This window comes from Polyergus mexicanus, unplaced genomic scaffold (assembly GCF_030449975.1).
Source record: "Polyergus mexicanus isolate NDT 795.1 unplaced genomic scaffold, iyPolMexi1.0 SCAF_1, whole genome shotgun sequence".
NCBI classification, from domain to species: domain Eukaryota; kingdom Metazoa; phylum Arthropoda; class Insecta; order Hymenoptera; family Formicidae; genus Polyergus; species Polyergus mexicanus.
The window spans coordinates 1,211,635-1,229,647 of NW_027223321.1; the positions used below are offsets into that span (position 1 = coordinate 1,211,635).

An 18,013-nucleotide genomic window follows, 5' to 3' on the forward strand; every position below is an offset into this window, starting at 1 on the left:
TATTTTATATTTATAGCTTATATTCTATATTTCACATATCCAAGTCAAGATCTTATAAAATTAAATAAGCATTATTGTAAGGAAATAGATCTAGATCTTTATGATTTTGATAAGTTTATTTACATAAAAATATTTCTACACATTATTCGATAGTACGAAAAGAAGAAAAAAAAAAGAGAAAGAAGGTAGAGAAGGGAGAAAGAAACAAAAATAGAACGAGATAATTTTTCGAGAATAGTGGATTCATCACATCTGCTTTTCGCTTTCATGGAGAGAGAGCATAGACTTTAAATATCTGAAAACTCAAAATCGCAAATATTAGTATTATACAAATATTTATTATTTTCTTGTTGCTTAAAAATGTAGTTTTTGAGACTAAAACAATTTTGAGAAAAATAGAGATACAAGTGTAAATTAAAATGTTTGGCTACTTTATTTTATGTCGCTTGTGTTTGAAATTTTCATAACTATGTACTTTACCTGCATACATACTTACGAGTCCTCAATTGTGATCTCGAGTAGAACTTTAAGAGAAATCTTAGCGCGCAGATATAAATCTAGTTAAACCGTTGTATAAATCTTGTTGAACTGTTTAGCGACAGTGTATGTATATTTTTACGCAGTAGACACGACGTAGGCGCAAGTATATCATATTTTCTCCTCTCCTCCTCATCAATCGTATTCATCATCACTTCTTCCATTGCCTCCCCTCCTCACAGGGAGGGCTACAAGTGAAACATCACCAAATTGCCAATTAGAACAGCACATACTAATCATAATTTCATATTATACTTTTATTTCATTATTGAGAAACATATATCTTTTTATTTCCACGTCAATTTTATGTTATTAATACTTTATTTTATATAATTGTCCCTTTCTGGTTGAACGAGAATACTAAAACGCGTACATTTATTGCGTATTAATATCTTCTATCGATTTCTATCATATATGTTTTCTTTTTTACTTTCTAATTCTTGCATTTACAAAAGCAAATACTCAGATGTAATTATATACAAAATTGGAATTTTAATTTAAAATTCTATGCTATTTCTTGCCTCGAATATAATTCCTATCAAACAGTTTATTTAGATTGGCACAAAATTCGGATTATACTTTTGTATGGTTTATGTGCATGACCTCATTATTAATACAAACTATACTAAACATATATACTGAAAAGTTGATGTGTATTAAGTATCCCAGGCAATCCCCCATGAATACCTTGTAACGGGATCGGCGCTAAAGGCCCTTGAAAGGTCCGGCCGCACTTAACGATGATTTGAATCGAAGACACATCTGAAACATAAGCAGTCTCGTACAATCTTGTCACGTTCAAAATCATGCCGTGAACCATTCACAACAGCATCGATATTCGTTCCTAATTTTAAATGAATATGAAAATTTTTGAGATTTTAGAGTTTGATCCTAAGATCATAAAAATTATAAAAAGGACGCTATAAATAAAATTAGAATGCCACGTCTGCAGTAATATATGACTCTTACTTAATGCAAATTGCTACATAATTTTTCAATAATTATTTCGCTTATAATACCTCAATATCGCTTTATATATCTTTAAATTTTGCGTCGCAATGCAAATATATACTTTCACTTCTATTTAGCATTGTCGCAAATATATATATAATTACATATATGATTATAGAAATATTAGATAAGCATCTCATTCGATCCGTCGTACATGATTATGGTCATATATCGAGATATGCTATTAAATATTAAAATTGATATACTATTAAACATGTTGTCAACTAAAAAATAAATGTACGCTATATATATATACATATATGTATATATAGGTATAGATATATGTATATATATAAACATAATGTATATCTACCATACTATCACTGTTATAGAATGGAATTCGATAAACACATCCATCTTCTTTAAATTTCAGAGATAGAATGGAAAAAAACAGAGACAGAGAGAATGAAAGAGAGAAAAATACGTCTGTGAGAAATATTTCAACTATATTCACATATTTGTGATTTAAGATTGAAAAGACAAAATGCAGGACGTTCTTCTCATTTTGTTAAGCATGTATAGTTTTATTTTCAATATAGCTATTGTATATTTGCTATACACTTTATCTTCCAATTGGAGCAGGTTTCTTTGCCACTAAGGCTTCTAATGCTGTGTGTGTGTATGTGTGCACGTCTGCTCGCTGATGAGGTACTCTAACGGATCGAACAGTGTGTCCAATAAGAGGCTTACAGTTCTTTATATGTACGAATCCTTCTCGCTATACGAACGTACAATTTCATGAAGCATCTATAATATGAGCGCACGATCTATAATCAATTTATGAAGTGCTATTTATAAGGATTTATGTCGTGCTCTCTCCAAATTATGAGAATCGGGAAGGGGAACGATACTACAATTGTATATCAAATTTCCAATCTGGTACTATATAGTTTGTGCTGAAAGAGGCGGTCGTTTTTATCCATATTTTTCTCATATACATGTACAATATATAATTAATATATTTTAAAAACTGATATAAAACTGATATTTTCTATATCAAGAGAATTATTATGACCATACTTCCAGATACATTACAGACTAATCTATATTTAGAGAATATCTATACGTATAACAAGTTGTTAATTTTTATATTCACAATTGTTTTATGTCGAGTATAAAAATATTATACTTTATTAATCTGATAATAGCATCACATATAATTAAATTATATTTTTGGATTCATGGTGTATAGCATTCTATACGCGCGTAACTATATTTCAGAACTATATCTTTTTTTTTATCGCAATTCTCACATATTATACGAAATAATTTGTAGAATATTGAACCGCCTCTTCCTGCTAAAACACAAATATGGATATTCTATATGTAAAAACAAGAGTATTTGGAATGGAGGCAGGGGAGGAACGAGAATAAGAGAAATAGAGATGGAGAGAATAGAGAGACGTACCGCGCGCTCTCCCCTATCAAATAATATTTAATAGGAAAGGGATTATTAACGACCTCATTTTACATAGTTATGTCAGTAAATTCTTCGATGCTAAAGGACCCCAGATAGGGTTACCTATATTTTTTCTTGTATAAAGGGATGCGCCAGGGCGTGATTTACTGTGATCCTCTTCCCCGCGTCCAACATCAGCGTTCGTTCCAGTAAATCTTTCAGTTGTCCAACTTTGCGATTTTGTTCTGGTGGTAAAGAATTCCCACCGAGTTCCGCGCTAAGATCGCGAGTCGCTGGCAGTGTCGACATTACGACAACCTTTTCCTAGAAATTATACTATTCAATCAATTCCACGATATTTCTTCAGTAAATAATGCAAAAAAACTTATAATTATACGATACGATATATTAATCAATGTATTAGATTTCTTCTATGACGCGCCTAAAAAAACAGCGTTATTTACCGCGCGTCAATGGAATTAGAAAATTGCTATGTATTGACTTACCCGTTCCGTAACTTTATCAACCTCGTGATACAGGAAACTGCAATTACTGTCAAAATGTTGATCCTTAAATGTCCCCTTTCGAATTAGTTTGTTTGGCATTTTGCCCTTTAGATCCATAAAGTACTTTAACATTTGGTTGTTCGTTTTTCCCGAAAACATTATCTTTCCCGTGTAAAGTTCGTATATGGTGCACCCCACAGACCACATGTCAATGCCAAAATCATACGGTATACCAAGAACTAGAAAATAATGACATTATTTTCGGTTCGAGACATTTCAAATTCAATTTCTAATATCTTTTCAATGTTGTGCAAGTTTGAGTTGATTTATATAACGGACACATATAATATAATGATGTCATATAATATGACAATTTTGGTTTAAGCAAGATTCTTGTTATTGAATATTTGGATGAGCGCGCATATTGTTATGATCGCAACTACCTATCTCTAAGTATGGCGCGAAGCGAAGAGGGCAAAGCTAATGCTTGTAAAGTCGCTGTATATTGTTTGTTAGGACTGCTTGTCAGATATTGCGAGATAAATATCATCAGTAAAATATACACAGTGGATGTGATATATAATGTTATTGATATGTATGTAATATGTACACCGTTTAAAAAAAAATGTTTATATATACATAGATCTATTGAAAATTTTGGAAACGGTGTGCGATAAGTTTCCACAAACTATGTGAAACAAGAGATTACCCATAAATAATAGATTTTAATAGAGTTATATAAATAATAGAGAAAATATACGGTATGTAATAACTCTAGGTTGATTCAATAAATCAAAATACTTACTAATTTCTGGCGCACGATAAAATCTTGAGACTAAGTATGGTGTTATTTCATTTTCATGGGCGTGCGATGCGGAACCAAAATCACAAAGTTTCAGCACTAACTTGCTTTCACTGACTAGAATATTATCCGGTTTGATGTCAGCATGCAGAATATTTGCACGTTTTAACAACTTTAGTGCTAGAAAAAGTTGCTGCGTATACGACCTTACCGCTTTAACGTGTAAACCAACGTCTTTGCCATATTTTTTTAAAACCTACAATTTTGAAAGATATACAATTATTGCAACAGCGTTCTCTAATTGTATTTTGTTTATGATAAATGTGCATACCTCTCTTAAATTCATAGCTAAAGGTTCGAAAACCATGCACAAATGGTTTTTGTGAAAGAAATGTCTAAATAAACGCAAGCAATGAAATCTATCCTCTGGATCAGCATCGTTCAACTTCCTAAGGATTTCTAGCTCCTTTAAACCAGTTCTATGCCTATAAAGACGAAAGATAGTAGCATTATGCATCGCAATCAGAAATCGAAAATGTTGTACTTACATTATCTCATTGTTCCTTATAATTTTCACAGCTACATCCAAATTTCCTCTAGCACTATCTCTCGCTCTTACAACATTGCTAAATACACCTTGTCCTGTATACCCATAAACTACGTATCGTGCATCTAGCGTTTCTCCAACGCGTACACTGAGAAACAAATTATTAACTTTCAAGTTGATCATTATTCTTTTAAATTAAAAAAGAAAAATATAAAACAAAAGAAAATAATGTCACTAACCGATAATATCCTTCCGCGTCGTCCCAGTTATCCGTTAAGCTAGGATTATCTGGTCCTCCTTGACGTTTTCCTTCAACTGTCGGGCTCTGTATAACAAATTAGGGTAAAAGAAAATATAATAAATAAAAAGAAAGAATTACTTTAAGCTATCACAGAAATAAAATAGAAAATATACATTAAAATCTCCGATATTATCTGCTTCTGCAAACATGTCCCATTCGTTCGATTTTTTGGAAGTTTGCTTTTCCTCTTGTTTAAATTTCTCAGATGTTTTGATGTTTCCGGTTTTGTCAGATTCGTTGGGTGATGCATTCTCGAATCTAGATTTTCTTTTCTTGGCTGGAGGCGAAGATTCTAGTTTCTCTGTGGGTAGTGGCGGAGTATGACTCTCCAATATAGATTCATTGTTATTGGATGGAATTTCTATAGATTTTTGTGATATATTAGATTGGCTTTCTGGAGAAGCAGCAATATTTACATCAGCAGATATATTAGAATCCTCATTTGGTCCACTCAGCCTCTGTAAAAGAGAAAAAAATATATTTAATATGATCATAATGGATTAATATAATAAAGTAATATATGCATGTAATTATATGTATGTATATGTAATTTATGCAATTTACTTTGAGCAATTCTTCTCTTTGTTTTCGTCGACGTTCTATAATCGCTTCTTCGTCCTCATCTTCTTCGATATTGATATCTTTGATGTCCTCTTCACTCGAGCTGTCCGAATGTTCTACTTTAAGACCTTCTGATAAAGAATCCTTATATTTATCATTACGCTCTCTTTTGCTGTTTCTGTCTCTATCCTTCTCACGATCTCTGACATGGTCCCTGCCTTGCTGTTGTTTATCCCGATCTCTACGACTTCGAGAGGGCGATCTAGATCTTTTATATCGATCATTTCGTTCTCTTTCCGTTCTGCTTCGAATAGGACTACGAGATCTTCTCGCGCTATTGCGAGATCGATCCTCAATTCGATGATCGTGATACCGACTGTCTCGTCGATCACGATTGTCGTCATGTCGATCTCTATTTCCATGCCGATCTTTACTTCGACTATCCCTCTTATCGCGGCTAGCGTGACGACGAGGCTCTTTACTCGATGGTCTGTCGCGACTGCGTCGATCGTGATTAATGTACCGATCTCGGCTGTCTTGACGTTCGCGACTTCCCAATCTGTCGCGGCTTTTATTATCTGAATTCTTTACCTCGTTGTTACGAGTTTTTGAACTGTGACGAGTAGGTTCTCGTCTTCGATTCTCTTCTCTATATACATAAATTAATCGTTCATAGAGTATTTATTAAGTGAGATTGAGTTATTAATATGTATTAATAACTTAATTTTTAATAGATAATAACAATTAATGTGAAGCAATTTTATAATATTTACTTACCGTCTATCCAATTCCCTTTTTCGTGTCTCGTCTCTTTTTGAGATATCTTTACGCCTGTGTTGGTCTTCGTCTGCTTTTCTATTGGACTCCTCCTTTCTCGTATCTTCTTTTTGCCTTTCGCTAGCCTTTCGTGGAGCTCTATCGTCTTTTCGAGTTTCTTCTCTTTTTCCTTCCTCTCTAGAACGAACTCTCTCTTCTTTTTTCCTATCAGAATCTCTTCTTTTTTCTTTATGCTGTTCGCGAGTTTTTCTATCTCTAGTCATATCAACTATAACGCGTCTTTCAATCTTTATCACTTTTTTACGTTCCCTACTGCTCGATTTGCTCCTGGTTCGTTTTTTTAATGGCACATCATTAGTGTCGCTATCATCTTCCACTAGTATTACATCAGGTGTTTCCGTCATCGTTTTTGTTTCTTCTTCTTCTTGTAATTCTTTATCTTCTCCTTTCTCAGATTCATCCGAAAGATATTGTACTAAACATGCTTGCAATCGTTCCTGCACAATGCAATTTTAATAAATTAAACATTTATATCATTTATGATATAAAAATTGTGTCTACATGTTATATTATTTCAATTAATTAAACTCACATGTACCTTTTGTTTCATTAACTCTTCAAGATCAATATCATCTTCTATGATTGTACAATCTACTTCATCTGAATCTAAATCAACTAACTTTTCATCTTCGCTTTCTTCTGTAGAAACAACTTCTAATACAGATGTTTTTGTTTTTCCATTCATACCAATTTCTTTATGTATTACATTGGAGATTAATTTCTCATCTATACCATTTTCTATTTCCTTATCTTTTTTCTGCCTCTTGTGTTTTTTATGCTTCCGCCTATAAACAAAAAGATGTTATTTTAATTTCAATTAATATATTTATAAATCCTTTACTTTTATATTAAAACTGAACCTTTCTTGCCTATCTAATCGTTCATCTTCTCTTTCAATTAACTTTTCTTTCTTATGCTTATGATGCTTATGTTTCCTTTTCTTTTTCTTTCGTTGATCAGTCATTCCATCTGTATCAGAATCTAATCCTAAGGGTTCTCTTTTACATTCGAGGCCTTCCAAATCTGACGTACTGTAATACATATCAAAATAAATATTCTAGCAGAACAATTTTCTATTGATGGAAAGACTTAATCCGTTTCTATTTTTTTAACAAATACGGAAATAGAGAAATATGCTGGTTCTTCTGTGTTGATACTGTAATACTAAATTTCAAGGTCCTATACAACATACTTACCTCATAATGAAATTTAGTAAATAATTAATAGATGCACAAGAAACAAAATCACTTCACACAATAATTCCAACGATCCGAATAATTTCTAATAATTACAGTAATTATTACTATCTGGAACACGAATGCACGAATCTTTTCAGTAAGACGCCATCTTGCAAGTTCTATCGCTTCTTATAACGAGTCATTTCCACACGCTCGACAATTATCGATTTACGCAAATCGAATCATTTATTCGATTCTTCTTTTTCGAATATATGCGAGAGAAGGGACAAAATTACTAGTTAAAAATTCTTGTAATATAAAATCTAAGATTTTTGCAAGATATTATATTTGTCATACAGTAAGCTTTGTTAAACGAATTAATTTATTGTTACTGCTAGAAAGTTTCGAAATCCTAAAAATTCTCTATTTCATAGCCAATCGGTATATGTGGCCAATGGCTAAAAAGAAGTCTGAGAGGGGTCGCGCTGCCGTTTTTCATAAGATACTTTTTTTATCTAGTACAGTAACGCCAACTGGATCCATTTTAGAGCCAGAGGAACTACATGGTCCGATTCACTTTTTTGTGCCATCGGTCTTTAATAGTATCTCGTCGGTGATCACGGTAAAACGGTCGGTTGGTGCATGTCCGTAGATCCATAACTGCAAATCGGAAATGCGAGAAGTATTAGATTAATTAATGTTTTATTAGCTGTGCGTATATTTTATCATTCTAATATATACTAAGGATAGCAATAATAAAAATTATTATTGAAGTATTTATATGCGCACGTAAAATGAAATAAATTTTCTTAATTTTTTTCTTAATTTTTAAATATAATGTGTAGAAGATATTTATACAATAAATTGCTTTCACTTTTTTTTATTGTTGGAATAAAAGTGTCAAGCACTTTAAGCAATATTAAATTATGCTTTAATTTATATAGCTTTATTATTAATTTTTTTAATAATTATATTATTTAATTAATTTTTTAATTTATAAATTCAATTGGATGCACTAGTACATACTGATGCACATTTAAAAACTGTTATAAATAAATTTATATAAGCATAATTTAATTTTATTATATTTTCCTATAGTTTTAATGCGTACTCTAAGGAGTTTCAATTGTTGACAGCGTTAATTAATTCTTTTACTATGCACATTTTGCGACATTTTGCGAAAATCTGATAGTATACCTATCATTGAACGATCATATAAACGTGAAAAAATTAATTAACGCTGTTAATCATTAAAACTTCTTACAATACTCATCAATCAGCGCTTTTGTATGTAAATTTGTGATTAATTTTTATGCTTATATTAGGACTTGTAGAGAAGAAATCTTGTGCCATGATTCGTAATAATTTAATCGATAAATAAAATATTTTACAATATAAATGTAACGTGAAGTATACGACGCGTAGTTGGTTAATTACAATGATGTTATTGGCACCTATATTTTACGTCTCGTATTACCAAATACGCGTGATATTTCTTCATTTTATTAATCTTGATGTATCGATCATATTTTTACAATATTATCAGAATTAAGTATATAATGATAATAGTAACAGGAAACAAAATAAAATATAGGTAAATATACTTGAAGAATAAATATTAAGGTTACTATCGCAAGCTGTGGCTTTGTCTTATACAAGTAGAAACGAATATTACGTAGTCACGTAATTATTATAAGTACATCATTAGGTGTAGAATGCCAAGTTTTGAAAATTCTTAATATGGAGGTATCTAACGTTTCGTTATCTGTCTCGTTGGCTTGCCGTGAATAGAATTTTAATAATACCGAATCAATGGATCTTTGCTAATCTACAGAATATAAAATTTTTGAAACTATACACGAGCATAATATAGTAAAATTTTAACTAAAATAAAAAAGTGAATTGCTCGTGTATGATATTTAATATATTTCCTGAGTGTTCTGATAGATATTAAAGAAAAGATTATTTTATCCTGACTAGATTAGCACTCTATAAGCACTTGTCCAATCTCTTGTATGAATCTTAATTTCTATACGCAACTTGGTTTTACAGAGAAATTAATCGATGGCACTGTCGACATTGCGCTGACAGTTAGCACAAATATATAGATGGATTCATTATTACAATTTTCTAGGGAAGAAGAGAACAAAATTGAATACGCGGAAAAGATCAATTATATCCATTACAAGAGTACGGCTACGAGATATAAATGTTCAAAATTATATATATATATATATATATATATATATATATATATATATATATATATATCTACAAATGCTTATTCAAACAACTGTTTAGCATAATGCCAAATGCGGAAGAAGTACTCGTCTTTTCTAAGTAATCTCGCTCTCGCGTATGAATGTATATCAGCGTCCATATTATGTTCCCGCAACCATGAACTCGTGTTTTCCGTGCTGAAGCTGATTGATGCAGTCTCGCCCTTGTCCATAGCTTCAGCGATCGGTTCCACAAATGACAGTTCTGTCAAGGAAATAGATTTACAATTAGTTGAATTTGTACAAACATTGCAATAATAAAAGAATATATATTTTTAAAATAAAGATCGTTCAAGCGACAAAATAAAAAGAGAGAAAAAATAATAAGAAATGAAAGATAGTAGAGAGATTGTACCTGAGGTCGGCACGATCTTAAATGATTCTTCCGATTCCAGATGATCGCTGAATCCGATCTCGTTTCGTGCAAAAATCCTCACGAGATATTCGTGATTCTCTTGCAGGTCGCGAATGTTTAATTTCTGGATGTCTGCGCTCACTCTGCCTACTTCCATCCACATAGTCTTCTTTGCGTCTCTAATAGCGATCTTATAACCTTCCAAAGGTGCGCCGCCGTCCGACTCGGGCCTACCCCATTCGATTACCATTGTGTTCGCTGCAATTTGCCTCATCTCTAACGGAGCGGTAGGCGGTAACGGAACGTCTACAAAACGATTTAAAACAAATTGATATATAAATCGTGTAGTTATCTACTACATAGTAATAATTTGACGATAGTTGGACGATAAATTGGAGCTCACTGGCATGAGTTTTCAATGTAATCGGCTCGGAATTGGTTGGTGTGCTAAGTCCTACGCTATTTTCAGCAAAAATTCTAAAGAGAAACTCGCTCTCTTTCAAGTTTTCTATGCAGTATTGATTCATTGTAGCGTCCAAAGTGACAACCTTTGTCCATCGGGCACCTTTTCCAATTAATGGCCTCTTCTCGATTATATAACCTGTAACAATATAAAATATTTAGCAATATTAAAATAATACTGAAACAAAGAATATTATATAAAGTTTTGTGCTATTTTATATGTCAATTCACCTGTCAATTCTGATCCTCCTGTGGTAGCTGGTGATGACCAACTGAGAGTGACGCTTTTGCTCGTAACATTGGTCGCTCGGACATTTAGAGGGCATGAAGGTGGTGCTAAAAAGAATTTAAAATATGCTTATTGCGTAATATATGTTTTATCTCATATACAATGAATTATATTTACAATTATAGCAAAAAGAAGCGCAACAAGAGTGGGATATAAACAACTTACTCTTAACGACGACCATTTTTGTAGATGGGAATATGCCTAATAGTGCATATATGCTGTTTTCTGTAAGCTTTACTATTTCTGAGCAAAGGCAAAAGCGTTAATAATTAAGCGACATTTTGGAAGTTAATCAATTGAAAGAGGATATAAGCGAAAAAGATATTTAAAAAATAGCTAATCAACTTACTCGGTCGTTTTCCGGCAGTAATCGCTTCTTCTGCTATATATGGAGGACCGATACCGATGCTGTTTTTAGCTGTTATTCGGAAATTGTACGATGTATCCGTTTTCAAATCAGATATAATAACATTTGTGACGTCCCCTTTTGTGCTTGCAATCTGAAAAAGTGTGTACAGAAATATTCGCATATATAATCTTGATTTTGGTGCTTGTGATGTGATAAAAATGAATACAGTACTAACCCTTCGCCAAGCTTTCTTTGATATCTCTTTTATTTCGACAATATAATCTGTAATAGGCGTACCGCCGTCGTTCTCTGGAGTTTCCCATTTTATCGTGAATGACGTTTTTGTCATTCCAGAAACTTCAAACGGTCCTCTTGGCGGGCCCGGTGGTTCTGTCGAAAATAGATTCGATCATTTTTTTTTTAAATTAAATTTTTACAGTGTTCTTTTCTATCTAATATAATCATGATAATCCTTTTTTTTACCAAATGAAGTCCTGGTCTTAATTGGCTCGGATTCCAAAGGATCTGAAGCTCCAACTGCATTTCTAGCGACTATTCTAAATAGATAGTCGACATTTTGCTGCAATTTCTGCGCGCAGAAATTTTCGACTTCTTTGTCAACATCACCAACTTTTGTCCAAACTTTTTTGTTCGCTTCGCATTTCTCAATGGTGTATCTTTCTAGTTCTACGCCACCGTCATCAATTGGTGGTCGCCATTCTATGGTAACACGATCTTGTCTAATTTCTTTCGCGACAACTGGTCCCTGAGGTTTGCTCGGCTTGTCTATAATGTATATTATCAGATATATTATTTCTTATTTATTAAAACATTTATTATTATTATTATAAATTTATTAAAAGAAAAAGCAACCTATGACACGGAGATGACATTCAATCGTCGAGCTACCGGCTTCGTTTATCGCTTTTGCTGTGTAGACAGCCGTATCATCCCTGACGAGTGAAGGAATCGTAATAATGGATGTATCTTCCTCAGTCTCGATGGAAATGCGTTTATCAGTTATTTTTTTATTGTTTATTGTCCATGCCACTTTCGGTTTTGGGAAACCGTTGAAGTGTATTTCGACCTTCCATTTGTCGCCCACTGTTAGTCTCTGACTCATCAAGTTTTCATCGCAAATAATCCTCGGAGATTCTTGAATCTTCAATTGACACGATGTTTCCGCTGTTCCTACATCGTTCTGTGCTTTAACCGTGAATGTGGCCGACGATGTCTCTGTAGTTTTTCGAATCGTGTACTTGGCCACGCGGTTTTCGTATGTGATGTCACTGTCTTCGAAAGGCTTACTATCCTTCAACCTAGAAGATGATTTCCGAAATACGGTGCGTGTGAGAATATACTGATTGGCATATCTATCTTAAGTAAGAAGAAAAGATATACTACCATGCAATATGTGGTGTCGGTATACCACCGATTACGCAAGAAAGCGTGACAGTCTCTCCTAATCCAATCACGATGCTCTTGAGCGCTTCCAGGATGGTTGGCGGTTCAGATACCGATAATTTGGAAATTTTTAGATATGGCATATTCGGCGATGGCTCACCCGATCCGGCTTCGTTGACTGCTGTCACACGAAAGGTATATTCCTTGTCGATGGTTAAGTTTGTTAGTTTGTACGTAGTTTCATTTAATGTCTCGTTGATTCTGCTCCATCTGAGAAATCAAATAATTTTTTTACATACTGATCAAATTGTAGAAAACTGAATAAACATTTATATTAATAGTCTATTAAATTCATAAATTACTTACGAAGATTCCGTCTTCTCGCGATATTCTAAAATGTATTCTAAGATCGGGGAATATCCGTCTGAATCTGGTTTCTTCCAGTGAAGAGTAACGCTGTTGTCGATTATTTCGAGAGGTTCTGGAATTCCTGGTGCTCCAGGTATCTCTGTAATAGACATATTAATTATATGCGCACTTTTTTCCTCATTATTTTTTATTTCGTGTTCTTTTCTGGAAATTTTCGGATATTTAATATGATAGATAGGAACACTTACGCACGACGATGATGTTGATTTCTATATCATCATCTCCATGAGGATTAGTTAATTTTAGATTATAATCACCGAAATCTTTCTCTTGTACATCTCTAATTGTCAAGACGGCTGAATATTCGTCGATGGATGTAAAAATCCGTTTGGATTTTTTAAGAACGCGGCCATTAACGGTCCACTCGTCAATCGGAGTTGGCGTAGCCGTGTATTTCACAACAACATCAATATTATCACCTTTCATCGTTTTGTATTTTCTAGGCGTATCAGGATTGATTTTCGGCGATGTTTCGATAACTGAAACACAATCGACAGATATATTATATCAAATCTTTTTTTTTAAATTTATTGTATAAAAGAAAACATAGAAATATTAATATAGCTAATATGATTTAAATGTAGATGACCGATAAGCTGTTTATACGATTACACAAGAAAGAAGGCAGCGTAATGCATAAAAACTTACCTTCAACTTTTAATCTAGATGATGTTTTCACATTTGCAACTACGGCAGTATATTCAGCAATATCTTCGGTCGTGCATTTTTTAATGATAAGTTTCTTAATGTTTCCTTCATTAATAATATGATATTTCGGAGATTGGGCGCAATCGATTATTTCGCCTTTTCTATAAATTTCATATAACACATATATCAGCTATATACTTGTTTCAATCATGAATGAAAACTATCAAAAAAGTTTGTATATATGTATGTATATGTAAGAATCTTTATTATATTTTTATATTTTTATGTTTGAAAAGTCAACTTACTTTAACCACGTTACTGATACATCGGCACGCGAAAGTTCAATGAGGAAAGTTGCATCGGTGTTGAGAGGCACTAGAGTAACATCCGGCAATTTTTTAATAAAATCTATTTCGGGTTCTTCAACCGTCAATCTAGCTGACGAAGTTTGATCACCAACTTGACAAGAATAGATTCCTGCATCTTCTACTTCTGTGTCGTAAATTTTCAGTTTTTGCCTTTTGCCATCGATCGACAATCGCACATGCTCGGAGAATTGCAACTCTTGGCCGTCTTTGAACCAGCGTACTAAAGCGTCACCTTTTGTCAATTCTATATCAAAGGTCGCTTTCTCTCCTCTGGCTATAATTATATCCTGCATTTTGGTAATAATCTCCGGTGGCAATTCAACGACCGTAACTTCTGCCGTACATTCTTGATCCGGAAGAACACACGTGTATTCCCCTTCATCATGAACCGATGTGCTCCTGATGAGAAGCTTTCTCACGGTACCGTCTTTCACAAATTCTAATTTTCCCTTGCTCGGTGTTAACAATTCGCCGTCTTTTCGCCATGTAACATCAGCCATTTGAGATGTGATCTCGACTTCCAAAATCGCCACATCGCGTTCTTTTACTTCGAAGTCCTGTAGCTTCTTAACGAATTCCGGTTTGGTGGCTCGAACGATAACGTTGCTGGACGTCACTTGATTTTTAACGGTACATTTGTACGTGCCTGCATCGGAAAGACCACTCTTCTTAATAAGTAATTTATGTACGCGTCCTTCTTGTATCACCTCGCGATGATCCATTCCGCTGATCTCTTTATCATTATGCCACCACACTGTGGAAACGGTGTGCGATGTCTCGCAACTCAGTTCCAGAGTTTTGTATTCGTCAATTGTGATTTCGTTTTGTAATTTTTTTGTGAAAGAGACTTTAGCAACGTCTACCGTTACTTTTGCACCATGTGAAGCTTTTCCGACCGGGTTATTGGCGACACATTTATAATCTCCAGTATCAATTTCTGAATCCGCATTTCTAATTTCGAGTAAGATGTTTTCACCATCATAACTTTCTATGATATTAGGCGATTTGTCAAACGGTTTGTTGTTTTTCAACCAAATAACTTCCGGGACAGGATTTCCAGTTACTTTGGCGGTTAACTTAAAGGTACCTTTTTCGGGAACAACTACCTCTTGAAAACGTTCAGTGAACAAGGGAGGTTCTGGTGCGCCACTCGGTACTTCTATATTTTGTAAAAAAATATAATAGCATTATTGTGATATAGAATATACCATATTATGTGAATAGATATAATTGTATAGAAATTGGATAGTTGATATCATAGCAACAACAAACTATATATATTGTATATATATATATATATATAATATATATATCATACCATTAACAAACGAAACGTGTTTATCGTTTGTACATTGCTGAAAGCTAATAGTGACTTGTGACTTGGAGTTAACTGAAAGCACATTAGTAAAAAAGCACTTTGTAATATTATATATGACAATTTGGCATGTTTTATTAATTAAGAAAGCATTAAAGTAATGCGCGCAAGACTTATTTTTTAAATTTATATATTATTCGATTAGTTAACGTGACGGAAAAGATATTAGTTATCGATTAATACAAGAAAACAAATTAAGATAAATTAAGAAAAAGCAATGATATTAAATGCAATTAAAGAGAGTGTTGTTGATCTTACTCTCAACAGTCAATACAGCTCGAGTTTCGGCTTTGCCCACATCATTGATAGCTATAACCAAATATTCTCCACTATCTACTATTTGAGGCTGAATCAAATTTAACGTATTGATGTGTCCATCCTGTTTTGGTTGCATGTCTTTTATCGGTTTCCCATCTTTATACCACGTTATTTTTGGTGTTGGATTACCGACTATTTGAGTTGATAAAACAACAGTCTCGCCTTCTTTGACAACGTGGGATTGCAACGGCTCCAAAATTTCGGGCGGCTCGCTCTTTCCAGTTTTTACCTGTTTCGCAAGAAAATGCATTAATTATATTATATGTAATATACAATATATAGAAACGATATTTATAAATATAGCTTTGTATATGGTATTGTCAACCAACTTTTACGGGAATATCGATAGTGGCTTCGCCTTCTCTATTCTTAGCGACAATCTTATATCTTCCTTCTTGCCTCTTTTGAATTTTGGTAATTTTTACGATACTGCAGTACATGTGCATATCGCTTTCAGTTGCGACCACGATGTTTTGCTGACTAACCACCTGGGCATCTTTATGGTACCACATTATTTCTGGCTCCGGTACAGCGACCAATCGGCATTCCAGTATCACATCATCACCTTCACTCACGTACTTCGCTTTTGGTTTTCGAGAGAATGTAGGTAGTATACCTTCCAATATATCCGCAAGAGATGATTCTCTGAAAGAGCATTGTCACATTAATAGTTATTAAGAACAAAAATATATGTATAGACTATCATATTATATGTATATTGTTATAATTTATATAACTATATAAAAATTATAATTATAAAAAGTTATACTAAATTTTTATGCAATTTAATATAGCGTTGGTTTTTTGTTTGTTTTGTAATCTGTAATATGATATCAAAATAAGCTGTCCTATTAATTGTATATTAAAAAGATAATCGATAATCTTTATCAGAATAATTTGTTTGAAAAAAATTTAAGAAGTGCATACCTCGAAAGACTTTTCCTCGACAAACCGGTAATATCAGATCCGTGATCTGACAGAGGAGCCTCGACGATAAGTTCAGTGGTGCTGGATGCAAATCCTGCAGCGTTTTTTGCAACGCATGTAAAAGTACCGGCATCTTCAGGAAATACTTCTCTAATTATTAAGGTGGCAACATTATCTTCATCATAATACATTTGAAAATCAATAGATGGTTTGATAATAGCTGTTTGACGAAACCAAGTTATTTGTGGTCTTGGTATGCCTTCTACTTGGCACTCGAATTGAACAGTGTAACCATCTAACGTGTGGATTGGTTGCAATTTTTCGATAAACTTTGGTGCTGAGGCTTTTTCTCCTAGAGCTGGCTCTAAAAAAATGTAACGTTTGATGTTAATATTTTAAAAGCCTTGCATATTTCATAAATCTCATAAGTGCATATGATAAACTTCATCGCTGTTTTTTAATCAGTTTTGCAAATAAATACTTACTTTCAAAGATTGGCAATCTATCAATCTTTTCGTGCAATTTTCGTTGCAAGTAAACGGTATAATGTTCCTCGTCCAATAAATATTGCGCCGGTACCCAACCCTTTTCTTCAGTCAAATGTTTCTTTACAAACCACCAATCCTGATTGGTATGATCTATAAAAAACAAATATCAAACAAAATTTCAAGAAATATATATGTATTAATTACAATTATAATAACTATATTATTAAAGATTAAAAAAAAAATAGAATTAAGATTACCGATAATATAAATTTTTTCTCCTTCGACCAAGTTTATAGCTTCCTCCGTTTCAGCCACGTAAGAACAAATTGAGAACATTGTATCACCGTCATGGACAACATATTCGACTTCATCGACTAAAAACCATTAATTAGTTATTTCAAATAAAACAATTAAGCTAAAAAGCAAAACAAAAATTTTTTTATATATTTTATTGAATATATATATTACTAAAAAAAGAAGCATATATATATGTAACAAACCTTCTTCGATTTCTCCCTCTTTAGTAATACTGAGAGAAGCTTCTTCTGCAATATTACATTTCAGATATCAAATAAATGTCAATATATAATGCGATTGCTTACTACAATCGAAATATAATAAGAAAGCGCATAAGCAAAATTTA

The 18,013-nt window shown here is 33.1% G+C and overlaps 2 protein-coding genes across 9 annotated transcripts in view; both read right to left on the reverse strand.

Moving 5' to 3' along the window:
- Positions 1-56: 56 nt before the first annotated feature.
- Prp4k (Pre-mRNA processing factor 4 kinase) lies at positions 57-7,873 on the reverse strand. 4 transcript variants are annotated; one of them, XM_070306929.1, is made up of 14 exons: positions 7,698-7,873; positions 7,371-7,532; positions 7,034-7,286; positions 6,442-6,938; positions 5,668-6,313; positions 5,217-5,561; positions 5,042-5,127; positions 4,804-4,950; positions 4,587-4,740; positions 4,259-4,511; positions 3,454-3,692; positions 3,071-3,271; positions 1,225-1,299; positions 57-725 (listed from the first exon to the last, which is right to left on the reverse strand). In XM_070306929.1, exons 1-12 carry the CDS (start codon positions 7,700-7,702, stop codon positions 3,071-3,073), a joined length of 2,988 nt encoding a protein of 995 aa, XP_070163030.1. In that variant the 5' UTR covers positions 7,703-7,873; the 3' UTR covers positions 57-725; positions 1,225-1,299. The 4 variants fall into 4 exon arrangements, with proteins under 4 accessions (XP_070163030.1, XP_070162801.1, XP_070162956.1 ...); XM_070306700.1 differs by having other exon boundaries at positions 58-725; positions 7,362-7,532; XM_070306855.1 differs by having other exon boundaries at positions 60-725; positions 7,040-7,286; positions 7,362-7,532.
- A 1,156-nt stretch (positions 7,874-9,029) lies between these two features.
- Positions 9,030-18,013, reverse strand: part of Sls (sallimus) — a 75,437-nt gene continuing 66,453 nt past the window's right edge. For all 5 annotated transcript variants that reach the window (XM_070306079.1, XM_070306165.1, XM_070306250.1 and 2 more), the window contains 19 exons: positions 17,871-17,915; positions 17,628-17,744; positions 17,368-17,520; positions 16,883-17,246; positions 16,285-16,600; positions 15,896-16,184; positions 14,200-15,421; positions 13,895-14,055; positions 13,435-13,725; positions 13,184-13,325; positions 12,818-13,087; positions 12,287-12,732; positions 11,897-12,199; positions 11,649-11,803; positions 11,414-11,564; positions 11,007-11,111; positions 10,717-10,914; positions 10,314-10,619; positions 9,030-10,163 (listed from right to left, as the gene is read on the reverse strand). In XM_070306079.1, the coding sequence (XP_070162180.1) occupies positions 9,961-10,163; positions 10,314-10,619; positions 10,717-10,914; positions 11,007-11,111; positions 11,414-11,564; positions 11,649-11,803; positions 11,897-12,199; positions 12,287-12,732; positions 12,818-13,087; positions 13,184-13,325; positions 13,435-13,725; positions 13,895-14,055; positions 14,200-15,421; positions 15,896-16,184; positions 16,285-16,600; positions 16,883-17,246; positions 17,368-17,520; positions 17,628-17,744; positions 17,871-17,915 (5,237 nt within the window). In that variant the 3' untranslated portion in view covers positions 9,030-9,960. The remainder of the gene's footprint in view (positions 10,164-10,313; positions 10,620-10,716; positions 10,915-11,006; positions 11,112-11,413; positions 11,565-11,648; positions 11,804-11,896; positions 12,200-12,286; positions 12,733-12,817; positions 13,088-13,183; positions 13,326-13,434; positions 13,726-13,894; positions 14,056-14,199; positions 15,422-15,895; positions 16,185-16,284; positions 16,601-16,882; positions 17,247-17,367; positions 17,521-17,627; positions 17,745-17,870; positions 17,916-18,013) is intronic.